This window comes from Lipotes vexillifer, unplaced genomic scaffold (assembly GCF_000442215.2).
Source record: "Lipotes vexillifer unplaced genomic scaffold, Lipotes_vexillifer_v1.1 scaffold564, whole genome shotgun sequence".
NCBI classification, from domain to species: Eukaryota; Metazoa; Chordata; class Mammalia; order Artiodactyla; family Lipotidae; genus Lipotes; species Lipotes vexillifer.
In genome coordinates, this window is record NW_006787829.1 from 2,342,054 (window position 1) to 2,355,651 (window position 13,598).

The 13,598-nt window shown below is 37.5% G+C and overlaps 1 protein-coding gene across 1 annotated transcript in view; it reads right to left on the reverse strand.

Moving 5' to 3' along the window:
* DOK6 (docking protein 6) overlaps positions 1 to 13,598 on the reverse strand; it is a 416,940-nt gene that overhangs the window by 149,841 nt on the left and 253,501 nt on the right. The window contains exon 4 of the mRNA XM_007460866.1: positions 5,153 to 5,272. Coding sequence (XP_007460928.1) covers positions 5,153 to 5,272 — 120 coding nt within the window. The remainder of the gene's footprint in view (positions 1 to 5,152; positions 5,273 to 13,598) is intronic.

The window sequence follows — 13,598 nt, forward strand, 5'->3', positions numbered from 1 at the left end:
TGTATAAGTGTGAATATGGCTTTTTACCCCAAATCATTTTTGAAAAACTGGGGAAAAGATCCTTAAAATAGAGAAAGTTTTACTGTTACGGGTGTTATTGTTTTGTCATTAACTGGCCATTTTCCAAACAAATAAAGGCCTGCTAATACTGGCTTTAATTACTGATGGACATTAAGAATTTCAGACTTCCTGCCTGATTGAGAGGGTTATTTAGAGGAATAAGAAATAAGTTTTTTTTTTTTAAAGAAAGGTAGGCTGCTCTGATTAGAACTGATCATACCTATACCACAGCACTTCTACTTTTATTTTAGCATGTAGATTGTATCATTTATCTCAATTCTTCACTTCCTCTCCACATTAGATCAGACTTTCTAACTCCTGTCGTGGCCTCACAGGTGGGGTGTACTTTTGTACCCCTTGACTTTGGGCTCGGCCACAGGATTTGCTTTGGTCAATGAATGTCAGTGGACAAGACAAATGCAGAGGCTTAAATTATGTTGCAAGTTTGGGCTTGATCCCCTGCCCTAATGTTTTTGATTTGGGAACGTGCCTTAGGTAGCCGTTAGTGTCAGGAGAATGAGATATACACGGAAGAGATGCAGACATCATGTGCAGCTTGGAGACAATCTCAGCATTACTCAGCCTAAGTCCAATGAACCCTAGCCAACCCACCTATGCATGAATGATAAAGACACACTTCCAGGCCTGTGCTATTGAGATTTTGTGTGACCAAGAACACAGCATTATTTTAAAAAACACTGATCAATACACCTTGTTTGTAGGTTTGTCTCCCTCACTATTCTGTGAGCTTTTTAAAAGTAATGGCCCTATTTTATATAATTCTACATTTCCTCAGCTTAGTTCTTGCATAGCATAGTCTCAAAAATGTTTGATAGGTGAAGAATGAATGAGTGAGTGACATACAAGGGACTCTGAGTGGAATGTAGGGAGCATGGTTACTATGGCAACCCAAGTAAATAATTTAGAAACAACACTGGAATACTGCTTTGCTTCTGCAGAAAGGTTATACACACATTCTTAGGCTAAAAGTAGGAATTCATGCGAATTCTAGACCATTCATAAGCAGGGACTCTTGGTCCTGGAAAAAACTAAACCCTCAAATCTGACTCTGCATTAACCAGATGGCAAAGTCTGAGGTTATTTTTCCATTTTGTTTTGGATAATGATCTCTTGTATCAATAGCAAAATGGACACATCCTTGAGTCTACTTCCAACTGTAGCAGAAGGAACTTCACACAAGTGACTCGCTTCTTGGTTGTGATGCTTACTTCTGCTATTAATGATCAACATGTAACATTTGTTTTCTAGAATTGCTATTATGTATTGTGACTCCTTTCTAAATAACTATGATTATAACACCTTACATTAATATTTTCTAAGGTCAGCATAGCCTATCTTAAATACAACTGAAAGATGTGAAGTTTCTGCAGGTTGTAAGAATTTAAAGTTCAAAATGTCCACTTAGTATGCACTCTTTTGTGGCAGTGTTATCTGAAGTCTACGAATAACTTTGTGTGTGTGTGTGTGTGTGTGTACTTGTGTTCCCTTATTTCCACCTATACTATGTGGGATTCTGAATCAATAGGAAAGCAGCTGACAGCACTAGATGAAAAATGACTATAGCAAAGAATTTAATCAATAACCACTTTTATCTTAGCAACATACATTACACATTTAAAAATTAACTGCACAAATGTTTACTCTTTGCTAGTCTCAGAGTAAATAAGACCAAGCTGTTCGAAGAGTCAGGAAAACACTAGAGGAGAAGAAGGAATTTTGAATGTCAGAAAAAAAATGCTGTGGTCAGGACTGAGCAGTGAGTCTTCCCTTGATGACGGGATACCACAAGATCACCACAAGCCACCGTAGTGCAATTTATTGCATCAATTCTGCACGCGTGCATGTGTATCTCATCTCTTAGGAGAAATTTCAAACTAAATCCCAGCATATCACTGATAAAACATTAAAATAATGTTTCAGATGAATAACAAATTATAGAATTTAACACTAAAATGCCTTAAGGAAAAAACCTAAATCTGTGATGACAAATCTTTCATAAAGGATTGATTCCAATCTGAACATATTAATGACTTAAAACATGTATTAGGAAGTTAAAGAATTTGTTTATATTAAGAGGTGTTATGATTGAAAACTATGGAAGGACAGCTTCAAAAGATAATATTATTTTTAAAAATACTTTAGTTATAGCTAAAACAACAAATATTTTCCCCACATGTAGTAAAATGAACAGGTGTGTCCCTAAAGCGATGCTGGGGCTCAAGGGAGAGGGTTCAAGTTAGCTAAAGAGCATTCTTAGTCTTTAGCATAGGATTTTATAGACTACTGGTAGTTATTTCAGGGCGGACTTAAAATGGAATTATCATGTTTACGGGAGAGGTATACTGATTAGGAAGTGACAAAATCGGGGAATGCAAGTAACAAATTGTGCCAATTTGTGTGTGTGTGCTTCTCTTCCAGGCAGCATGTAAACACATATTCATTGGGGTTTTTGAGCTGGCAATAGCAGAGTCTGTAGTTTAGACATTCTGTCAAGATTTATGCCTTTCATGTTTCCTTTGGTATAAATTACTCTTTTAAGAAGTTTTAGCTAGTTTTCAATGGCCAAAAGAAACAAAGGAAAGATGTTATTATTTGGACTTGAGGAAGCATTTTAAAGAAAGTGTATGTAGACTCGAAGAGCTTGGAGCAATGGCTATGTCCGTGGCCTTGGACTCAAACAGAGAAAGTCACCCACGTGGAAGGTACTTCCTGGGGAAAAGAAATCCTTCCAGCTAAGTTTTTCCTTTTAATGCTAAACACTGAAGGGTCTCAGTGATCATGATTGTGTGTGTGTGTGTGTGTGTGTGTGTGTGTAAGACTGCCAATTTCCTTTATGGTACCATGTACTTTTAGGGGGTCATTTAAATGGATCAAATACTACCTTCTTTAACTAAATAATTACTATATATTAAAAGCACATATAACCCTTTTTATCAATTTAGGATTATTAAACAAAATAAACCTAAAAAAGCATTGGATGGCATTGGATGTTATTATAATTTCAGGTCTTCTCTAAAGTATATGTGGGAATTAGTTTTTGATTTCTTTATTTTTACTTGTGCTTTAAACAAACAAACTTGCGCTTTTTTACAAAACTGAGCTAGGCATGAGAGTTAGTCTTTATTTTATATTATCTCATGTAACCATCATGACAACACCATAAATTGGTATTAGTTCATTTTCACACATTAGCAAACTGAAATTAGAAGAGCCTTAGGAACTTGTCCTAATTAAGGGGTGTAGCCTACATTCAAGTTGCATCCTGAAAAGTTTGCTTGTTAGGCTATATCTGCTTGTGCTTCTTATATAGCTCTGGCATTTAATTCCATGTTTGTCCTATCCTAAAAAATTTATATTAAAGTTTTCCCTTTATATTGTAGGTAAGTTACTTTGACATTATTATCAAATTAGAAATAAAAATAATAAACCAAAGGAGTACAGTATCCATTTGGATGGAAACGATATACAACCTCAGATCTTTAAAGTAAAAGCATACAATTCACACCAAGTAAGCCGCACACAGTAATGCTTCCACCCACAGGCCTAATTTATTCACTTTCCTCATATTTTCTTTATGTAGTACTTGACGAATGTTTATTGGTAAAGAGTTTTTTTTTTTCTTCTTCTTTTCTTAAACTGAGAATGAACAGCATATTTTAAGCAGCACAATTATGGGCGTTCTGTACTTAGCACAGTTCTCAGAAACCAAATTGGAGAGATGAAATCCAAGAAAGTGTGGGAGAGAAACTGGAATATCAAAAGGAAGCTAGAAAAAGAGCCACAGAAAGGCCTTACTGACTTTCTGAAACTACCAACATGGGCAAAGTTGGTGCCCATGTATGTTTATAATCAGGTAGTGGGGAAAACATTTTTTCAGTGTAGCAAAAAACAAAAAATAATGTCTTTGATGGTCTATGAGACAGTGATTGTTGTTAGAATATTATTACTTATAACAAAGTCATTATTGCTAAGTATTATCCTGATGCATTTTATCAGTGCTGCCTACAGTACAAACCACAGATAATTCCAGAATTTCTTTTTAATAAGTAGTGTCAACCTTCACCAACATCCATCAACCTTTTCAAAAACACTAGCCATAGAAATTAAGAACATTGGAAAGTTTCTATTTTTGTACTACTAGATCTTCTGGTGATAATGATAATTATTTTTTTAAATGGAGGGGAAAAAAGCTCATGATATTACTCTGATTTCATTATTTAGAGGTGTTAGTCAAGAAAAGGCAGCATAACTTCTTAAGAGACATCAGAAATGTTTAATTAGAGAGCAGTGCAGTAAGTAAATAACATGTCACATAAACCTCAATTTTGTTAAACCCTGAGATTTCACGCATTGTACTTCCTTACGTGTAGTATGCTATGGACTGAGTTGTGTCCCCCTAAGATTCATAGGTTTAAGCCCTAACACCCAAGGTGATAGGATTTAGAGATGGAGTCTTTGGGAGTAATGAAGCTTAGATGAGGTCATGAGGGTGGGGCCCTCATAACAAATTAGTGCCCTTACAGGAAAAGACAGGAGAGAGCTTATTCTCTCTCTCCCTCTGCCATGTGGGGCCACAGCAAGAACTTGGCCTCCAGAACTGTGAGAAATTAATTCCTGTTGTTCAAGCCACCCAGTCTATGGTATTTTGTTATGGCAGCCTGAGCAAAGACATACTATTAGCCACATTCCCTAAAATCTATTGAAAAATAACACAATAAGCCAAACTTATTTACTTAGACTCCAAATCTATAACAACTATCAAAGAAGAAAATGTAGGAATGTTGTCCATTCAAAACCTTATATATAATGAATAAACATATTGTTGAGGTAACTTATTTATTGAGATAGATGACAATGTCACAGAGCAAGAAGGCAGGAGACCTGGATTGTACCTTAGTATTTTTCTAGTTGGTATGCAGTCTTGAGAAATTCCCTTAACAGCTGAGGTTGATCAGTTTACTTTCCCTTAAAAAGGAATGGTCTGAAACATTTCTGAGGTCCTTTCCACTTTCAAAGTTCTATAGTTCCCAGTGCACTTTAAAAGAAAGGAAGGATGGAGACGCACACTTACCATTCTGTTCCCGCTGCACTCCTGCCGCCAAGAGATCAGGCTCCCCGAGGCTGATGTCATTCAGCCTGGTCCCCAGACACTCCATGCAGAGATGCTTGCACCACTCCTCGGCCTCCAGCTCTGAAAATGAGCACATGCCATGGAAGTCAAGCAAGGCTACATAGGAATGATGGAGAAGGAATGTTTCCTGAACTAGTTTCCCAGGTAAGTGGTGAGCATTAAAAAATCTACCTTAAGAAAACTAAAAAGCTATATTTAAGCAGTGAAATAAAACAATCTCCACAATTGTTTCCCTTGACATTATAACATTGTATTTTAAAGTTATTTTAAGTTATTCCAATGTACTTTATCTTATTTATAAATAATAGACTGAGATTTGTTTACTATCCAGTATATTTTAGATTGATGTAATTTGAGGAAAGAATCTACTTGGAAAAATTAATTAAATACAAAATAAAAATATATAAGTGAATAGCTGAAAAATGTCAAACTAGATTAAACAAACACATGACTGTCCTCCTGAATGTAACTTGGATTTGTGCGGACTGAAGGTCTGATCCCTGTCATTCTGAACTGAAGTGGATCATAGATCAACAAAAGAATGTGATCGATTTCCTTTTACAAATCTCAAAAGTAGACCATCCTCACTTAAAGAAATTTAGGGAGAGGATATTAAAAATAACTTTCCCCTTTGCAAAACTCCAATTATCCAAGATATTGATTAGATCACTCTCGTTTTATTCCCATTCCTTCCCGACTTCTCTACATTCGCGGTTTTTCTTTGCTTGAAACCTTTGAATACCTTACACCTACACAAAATCTTGTAGTATCAAATGCTTTCACAAACATGGATGAATTTGATCCTAATATAAGCCCTCTGTGCATGCGATGACTAAGGATTAGTGTCATAACTGGGTCTCATATCCTATCATGGGTCAGTACCAAGACAGGACTGGAACCCAAGCCTTCTATTTTTATATGCAGAGATCCAAAAGGTTAGAAATTTTGGGCCAAGCCCCCAAATCACTGCATAGAAATTGGATAAGAGCTTTCCACTGACACTCATCCAGAGAAATTTCGGACTTTTTCACATAGCATAAGTCTGTACTAGAGCAGTTTAATATAGATTTCCTTCGAATCTCTTGCTCCTCTCCGTGGATGACATTGCCATCTTTGCCCTGGCATTTTAAACTCCCCATAAAAAATTATCTGTGACACGTTTTCTTGACTCCAAGGATATGAGTATCAACTGCCCTGCTCGACAGCCAACGTCATCAAACTTGGGTAATGCTTTCTCCCCGTGCTCAGTCACACCGCCTTAGCATCAAAAATGTGTTTGATCAATGAGATGTCAAGCCATATTTGTCACTTTTTCTTAGTTTTATCAAGACCATAGAATGTTGTTAGAAAATAAAGAAAAAGAACATGCAGTCTCCCACGGAGTACTATTCTGACGAAAATAACGCTTCCGATGTTCAAATCACAACAGTGATTTTTCCTTGCAAAAGCTATGGTTTGCATCCTTCAGGGATTGTCCTCTGTGGTGTCAGACACAGCATGTGCCCAAGGAGAAAGCAGATTCTCATGTGGGCCAGGCCTGGCTCCTTGTCTGGCTGGTGGGCTTTTCCTCATGAACCTAGAAAAGAATCCCTTCTGATCACAGGGCCTCTAATACAATAAAAAGGCATTGCTGAGGCTCAGAGCTTTCTAAAAAAGAACCACGTTTTTTCTTCTGGTGAGGGAATGCCAGCCTTCACAGAAAAATTTTATACAAGCAACAACAGCATATATTGAAAATAATTTTCATTAGATATATGAATTTTGACTTCTAAAATTTATGAAAGTTTTGAACGCTTTTCTAACAACAGATCAAAAGCTTAAGCCAATTTCCATGCCGTGTCTCTAGAAATCCTTGACATTTTTGCTAAGGGAGACAATATGGCTATATTTTTTCTTTTTACATTTTGATGTTGTGACTATTTCTCAGAACTCCTCAACCTTCAATCATCAGTGAAATCACATGCAATTAACATCTCATCTGCATGACTCTACCTGCGAGTATTTCCAGGACCCCACAGATGGAAAGAAGAATATCTGCTCTGCTATGTGTGGTAAAATTAAAAGTGTGAAATATGACAAAGCACCTGTGTCACAACGTTCCCTTTAAATACTAAGTCAGTGCATGCCCAGAGGTTAAAGAAATATGTCCCTCACTCCTTCTAGTAACTCTTTTGTCCTAGGATTGAATGAGATAAAGAAAACAACCACACAGTAAAGGGCTTCTAGGAAGCTCGAGCTGACTATTTTGAGTAGAACTCAACTTGGCGTTTCTGTAAGAACCAGAGCCAGTGGGCTGCCTCCACAGCAATGAGAGGGGCTCCTGGGCTTCCACCGGCAGGAAAAGATGGCTTTTGCAGCCAATCTTGAGAATTGCAACACTTCTGCATTTTAATAGTATAGCAGCATGTATGAAGAGAAATAGCAAGAGTAATATAAGTTGACTAGATATAGTCATATTAAAGACTGAATTGTAAACTATTTCAGAAAGAAACAGAGAGAGAAGGAGAGGGAGAGAGAGAGAGGGATAAAGAGAAAGAGAGAGAGACATCCCTGCAATTCAGCTCAGAAGAATCAGATCAGATCAGAATCATCAAGGGTTCATTTCTTTATTAACAAACATTTTCTCACTATAAGTCAGGCACTGTGCTAAGAGGATATGGAAAAACACAGTTTCTGTTCTCAGTAATCTTAGAGTCAGGTGCGTGGGCAGGAGAGTCTGGTGTGTGGTTCTCTGTAGGGCTGTGGCTTAGCCGGTAGGAGCTGGGGCACCAGGACAAAGGCTGAGCAGCTCAGAGGGAATCTGATCAGGGACCTGCAGGGCGAGCAGGAAGGGGAGGGAGTGTGTGTGAGTATGTGTATCAGTGTGTGTCTGTGTATCAGCTTGTGAGTGTGTATCAGTGTATGTGAGCGTGGGACAGTGTGCATATGAGTATTTTAGTATTTGTGAGTGTGTTTGTGTGTGAGTACACGGGTCTGTGTATGAGTACGTGAGTGTGTGAGGTATTTGTGTGAGAGTATGAGGGAGCGTTACGTGTCTCTGTGTGAATGTGCTGGAGGAACGAGGCTGCACTGAGGAGGGTGGTCGGGGCTGAGATGGAGAGGCACATCCAGGGCAGCGACAGTGACACCTTGTGACCAGCGAGGGACAGCCCTGAGTTCAAGGAGTAAAGTCTGAGAAGCAGTCAGCACTCTGTTCGTCCTCTTCCCGGTTTTGTAGTTTTTAGTTCAGTTAGATCAGCCCCAAACCTTCACCTCAAAAGTACTAACCTGTGTAGTTTGCATACTTGATCTAACAGTTTTGCTGCAGACAAGCTGAACTTGTTTATTATACAAGGCTTTGTTGCTTAAAATCTGTTTTTGACAGTCACCTTTCAAATAATTATAGCTGTGCTTTTTATTTGCTCTTTTCTTTGGCAAACTCCATGTATTGAAATCCTTTAATATCTTTTGTTGCATGTTAATTTATTTTGTCCCATCATTATTTAACTAGTGTTTTTCTCTGAATTACCTTACATCTTTCACCTTTCCATTTTCTGTGTTCAAAGAACTGAGGAGATTAAATACGAATGCAATAATCTAATAAACCCACTGTATTTTTAAATATTTATTTTCCCATAATTTCAGTGCCTTTTGTCTTTTGCTTTATCTTTCAAGCATCTACCTTGATCTACACATAATGTGTAAATAATTAAATTTCTTTATGGAGGAATGAAGGCATAAAATGTTCTGCAACGTTTTCTATGTTTTTCTCTTTATGGTGGAAGTGCTTTCTCATTTAGATGTCTTTTGTGGATAGCTTGCAGCTATGCTCAAATTCTTAATTCAGGTCAATAACTTTTCTCTAGAACAGAAACCCAAATAATGTTTTCATTACGTATAGGATTAGTTAAATGAATAAATTTGGTAACTTCCAAAAGAAAAGAAACCTGAAAGATGTTTGGGAATAACAAGACAAATAGAGAAGAGAGACTAAACTAAATTATGGGACTGTAAGGAAAATGATGATCAGAGATCCTGCAAAGTAGAGATACAGTCAAAGATGGACGGCTGCTCCTGAGTTTCTTTCCATCACTTCTTTGCAGAATTCTAGGGAGAATTTGAAGAATTATGGCTAGATTCCTTTGAATAAGAAGAGATCTTTTGGGCTTCCCTGGTGGCGCAGTGGTTGAGAGTCCGCCTGCCAATGCAGGGAACACGGGTTCGTGCCCCGGTCCGGGAAGATCCCACATGCCGCGGAGTGGCTGGGCCCGTGAGCCTTGGACGCTGAGCCTGTGCATACGGAGCCTATGCTCCGCAACAGGAGAGGCCACAACAGTGAGAGGCCCACATACTGCAAAAAAAAAAAAAAAAAAAAAAAAAAAAAAAAAAAAAAAAAAAGAAGAGATCTTTACATAGCAGACTCTTAAGAATGCCTATTGAATAAATGATTAAATTTAAGCTTTATTACTTTCACTAAATTTAGGCCTTAGGATAACGACTTGAAAGTTAAATGATCCAAAAGGAGCTACATTTGCAAACAGTGTAAAAAGGGTCATCACATCTACAGAAAATAGGCTATCAGCTAAAATCATATAGCAGAATTAAAAATGGCACTGCATCAGTTTCATGGTAATTTGCTGTAAGATGCAGGCAAGACTACTTTTGTGTGGAAATAATAAACGTTTGTATTTAGTCCTCATTGGATTTGGCTTTTATTAATAATCTTAGGAAAATGTAGGTAAGATGATACTGTTTTGTCATCAGTAAAACCAGGAATTCTTAAGCATATGTAATTCTTATTTGCTGGGCAGATTTGCTATGATTTGGTGACACATGTTGTTTTTATACTTACTGAAGTCTTAAATACTTCAGTATTTGCTGGAAAGTGAAGAAAAATGTCTCCCAATGTAGACTGTTGCTACAAAGATCTCTTATTGTCATTTGAAATTTATAGAGCTATTAAAATATACTATATTTTGACGACATTTTTCATTCTTGAAAATTGGCACCTACTTCTTATTTAACTGGCCTTGTTGATATGTTATGGACTTTTCTTTTTCTCTTTTTCTGTAGTAGGAAGACAAGAGACCAGTTAAACCCTAACTGCATGCTTCAGCAAAGATGGGAAGAATGTTTAGCTCACAGGAAAGAGCCCTGTCTGTTGAAGTCAGATGGGTAGGATTGATCAGTTCTGAGATGTGGAACCTTCAGTTTTCTAAGTAAGAGGCGTGTTTATTTCCTGTCCCTGAGGTGCCTTAATTTGCTCCTTTCCACATTCCCTCACACCTAATAATCCTTTAAAACTTGTTTCAAATATGCCCCTTCTCTGTTTAGTTCCTTCAGGCCCAAGTTTGGATTTGACGTCTTTCCTCGACATTTCCATTTCCCTCTGTCTATACTTTGATCATAGTCTCTATATCCCTGAGTTATTTGTCTGCCTTTCCCAGCCAATATATTCTGATACTAGAGTCAGGGAGACATTGATTTAGTCAGTCTAGAGCCAGTGCAGCACCTGGATATGGAAACTAATAAATAAATGTGGAACAAGTAAGTAGATGTGATTTGCAGTTGATTCCTGGAAATTAATACACATTCTAGAACCAAATGAAAATAATTGGGGGAGTAGTCACTTGCTGGATGTTTTGAAGTCTTTATTCATCCCCATTTTAAGTGGAGATTATAACTTCTACTCTTCACAGCTGGCTCGTCTAGATAAAACAGATCTTTGATTAGGAAGGGGAAGAGAGAAATTTCAAATATGATTCTCTATCAAACTTCAGTAATTCTAAAATATCTCACATTCGAAAGGTTTCTTATTTTAATAAGCTGTCTTTTTCTTTTAGCCTCATTAGTGGTATATATGCCAAAATGGAAGACTTGTATAAATTCCTTTTGATCCTATATATGATAAACACTTGACAAGATTTTTATTTTCTATAGAGATATGGCAATGGAATCATAGAAAAGGTCAACTTTGAGCCAAGGAAATGAGTTACTTAAGTTTATTTGATCTTTTACGCACATAATCATAACTTATTTTCCTTAATTTAACAGCAGATTGATACATCACATTTTTGGATTCAATATAGCATGTCTTATTCTGCCATTCTCTCCTTTTGTGAATTAGAGGAGTGAGGCGAGGCTTTCAGTTGTGGCCAAAGAGAAAATCGCTCCCGTCTGTCTTCCAAAGTAACAAGTGACAAACAGCAAAAAATGATAGAACCATCGAACGTGCTGCTCTTTAGCCTGACAAGAATTTGCTGCAAAATGCTTTAATATGGAGGTTAGCCAGTGACACAGAGCTTAAAGCAAATCAGAGAAAATAAGAAAGAACACAAATCAACACTTGTAAATAGCCTGAGAATGATGGGAAAATGATGTCAAAACATTACGAGAAAGCAAGGTAGAAAGGGGTCCTTTGCACTAACGCTGAAGGTCAGCTCCAGAGTGAGTGTATTTGTGACAGAAAACCAGCCCCAGGAGGAACACTTTCCAATCTGTGGAATTCTTAATAGACACCAACTGAACACTTGATGTACGTGCCTAAGCTTCTCATAGGAACTTTTGTGAAACAGGGAACTTTTTGACAAAGAGGCACCATCAAGAGCTCTTAATCATGTTCTCATAAGGCCTAAAAGCAATTCCTTTCTATGCAGCAATCATGAGGTACTTGGGAGTAGAAAGGAAAACACCAGAGAGGAGAGCTCTGTGTTGGAATATGGAAGTGTTGCCAGTGCCGTGGTTAGATATTGAAGACTGTGCCTGAAACCACACAGAGCTCTGAAACTGTTTCCCTATACAGAGCCAAATTTATTACAAAAACCTTTGACAATTGCTCAGAGTATGGAACTGAATTTGGCCAACAACCCCAATGAGCCTGGGAGTGTATTATCCTCAAAGCTTCCAGAAAGGAACACAGCCTTGCCAACACTTTAGTTTTTGCCTGGTTAGACTCGTGTTGGACTTCTGTCCTTTAGAATTGTAAGATGATAAATTTGTGTTGGTTTAAGCTGCTGTGTGTAGGGTACATCTTTATGTCAGAAACAAAACACCAAAACAAACACAAAGGCCTCTTCCTCTCTACCAAGAAAACCTCCAAGCAAGCAAATTAATTTAATGGGATGTGATCCATGAAAAATTAGGAAGGTATACAGATATAGATGGAACATGATGTGATTAAATCTGCTTGAAGCTTAAGAAGTAAAATAATTAGGAAAGGCTTCCTGGTTAACGCCGGGGTCGGGGAGTCTCAAAACAGAGAAAGCAGGAACTGCCAAGAGCTAACCAAGAAAAACAGCAGGGGGTTGGAGGAGGGATGCTGGCAACGACCACTGAGGAGAGTTGGATCAATCACCAGAAAGATGAGATGCAGCTTGAATCTTAGGATACTAAGAAAGGACTGAGTAGAAGGGGACATGATCTATAGGGAAGGGATGTAAAAGGATGCATGATCTAAAGGACTGGATGTCATATAAAAGGCAAATGCGATTTAAAGGGACATACTGGGTTTTGAGGGGCAACAGTGATTTTTGTGGAGTCTTCCAGTTACACAGCCTTTAAGTGAGAAAAAAAAGGCAAAAAAGAAGAAGAACCCTTCAGCAACTGGGTGGGGGAGGGGAAAAGAAGAAAAAGTAGACAATTTAGGATCCTGTAAGACAAAAGGATGCCACATTTCAGAGAATTCACTCTCTCCCCCATCACCAAAGCAAACAAACAAACCCTTGCTATGCTACCTGGACCTTGTTAAAAGGACAGAAAAGGGCAGAATTAAACTAGGACTCTTGAAAACACCCCAATGTCATAAGAATCCACAAAGGAAATAAAAGTCCATGGAGAACTATGGCAGAAATTCAAGACAGAAAAATTCACACAGATTCAAATCAGTTTAGGAAAACTGCCTCTCACCTCACCCCATTCCCCCAAAATGATAACATGAAGCAGAAGAACACTGTAAGTGTGCACCCCAAAAATAGATGAATACATTCAAACAAGCATTTGTGGATATAAAAATTCAGTTTGAATTAGAAATTCAAAAACTAAGAATGGAAATGAACAACAACAACAAAAGTAGGTGAAATGAAGAGTGGAATGAATCTAGAAAAGAAGTGAAAGAAAAAGAGAAAATTAACTCTGAAATGACAAATTATAAGATGCTTAAGAAAAAACAGTCTCAAATGAAAACTTACTAAGAGGCATTGACCAAAGTGAGAAAATAAAACTGTCATGAAAAAAGAAGTAAAAAGGAGAGAAATAGTGGCGATGGGTACCAGGCAAAAGAATAATGGTGGCTTGAATCGATGGACCAGTAGAGTGGGCATAGTGGTGATAAGAACTGTTAAATTTAGAATATATTCATGAAAACCTATGATATTTGCAAGTTTGAAATATTTGTAGCATGAGGGAAAGA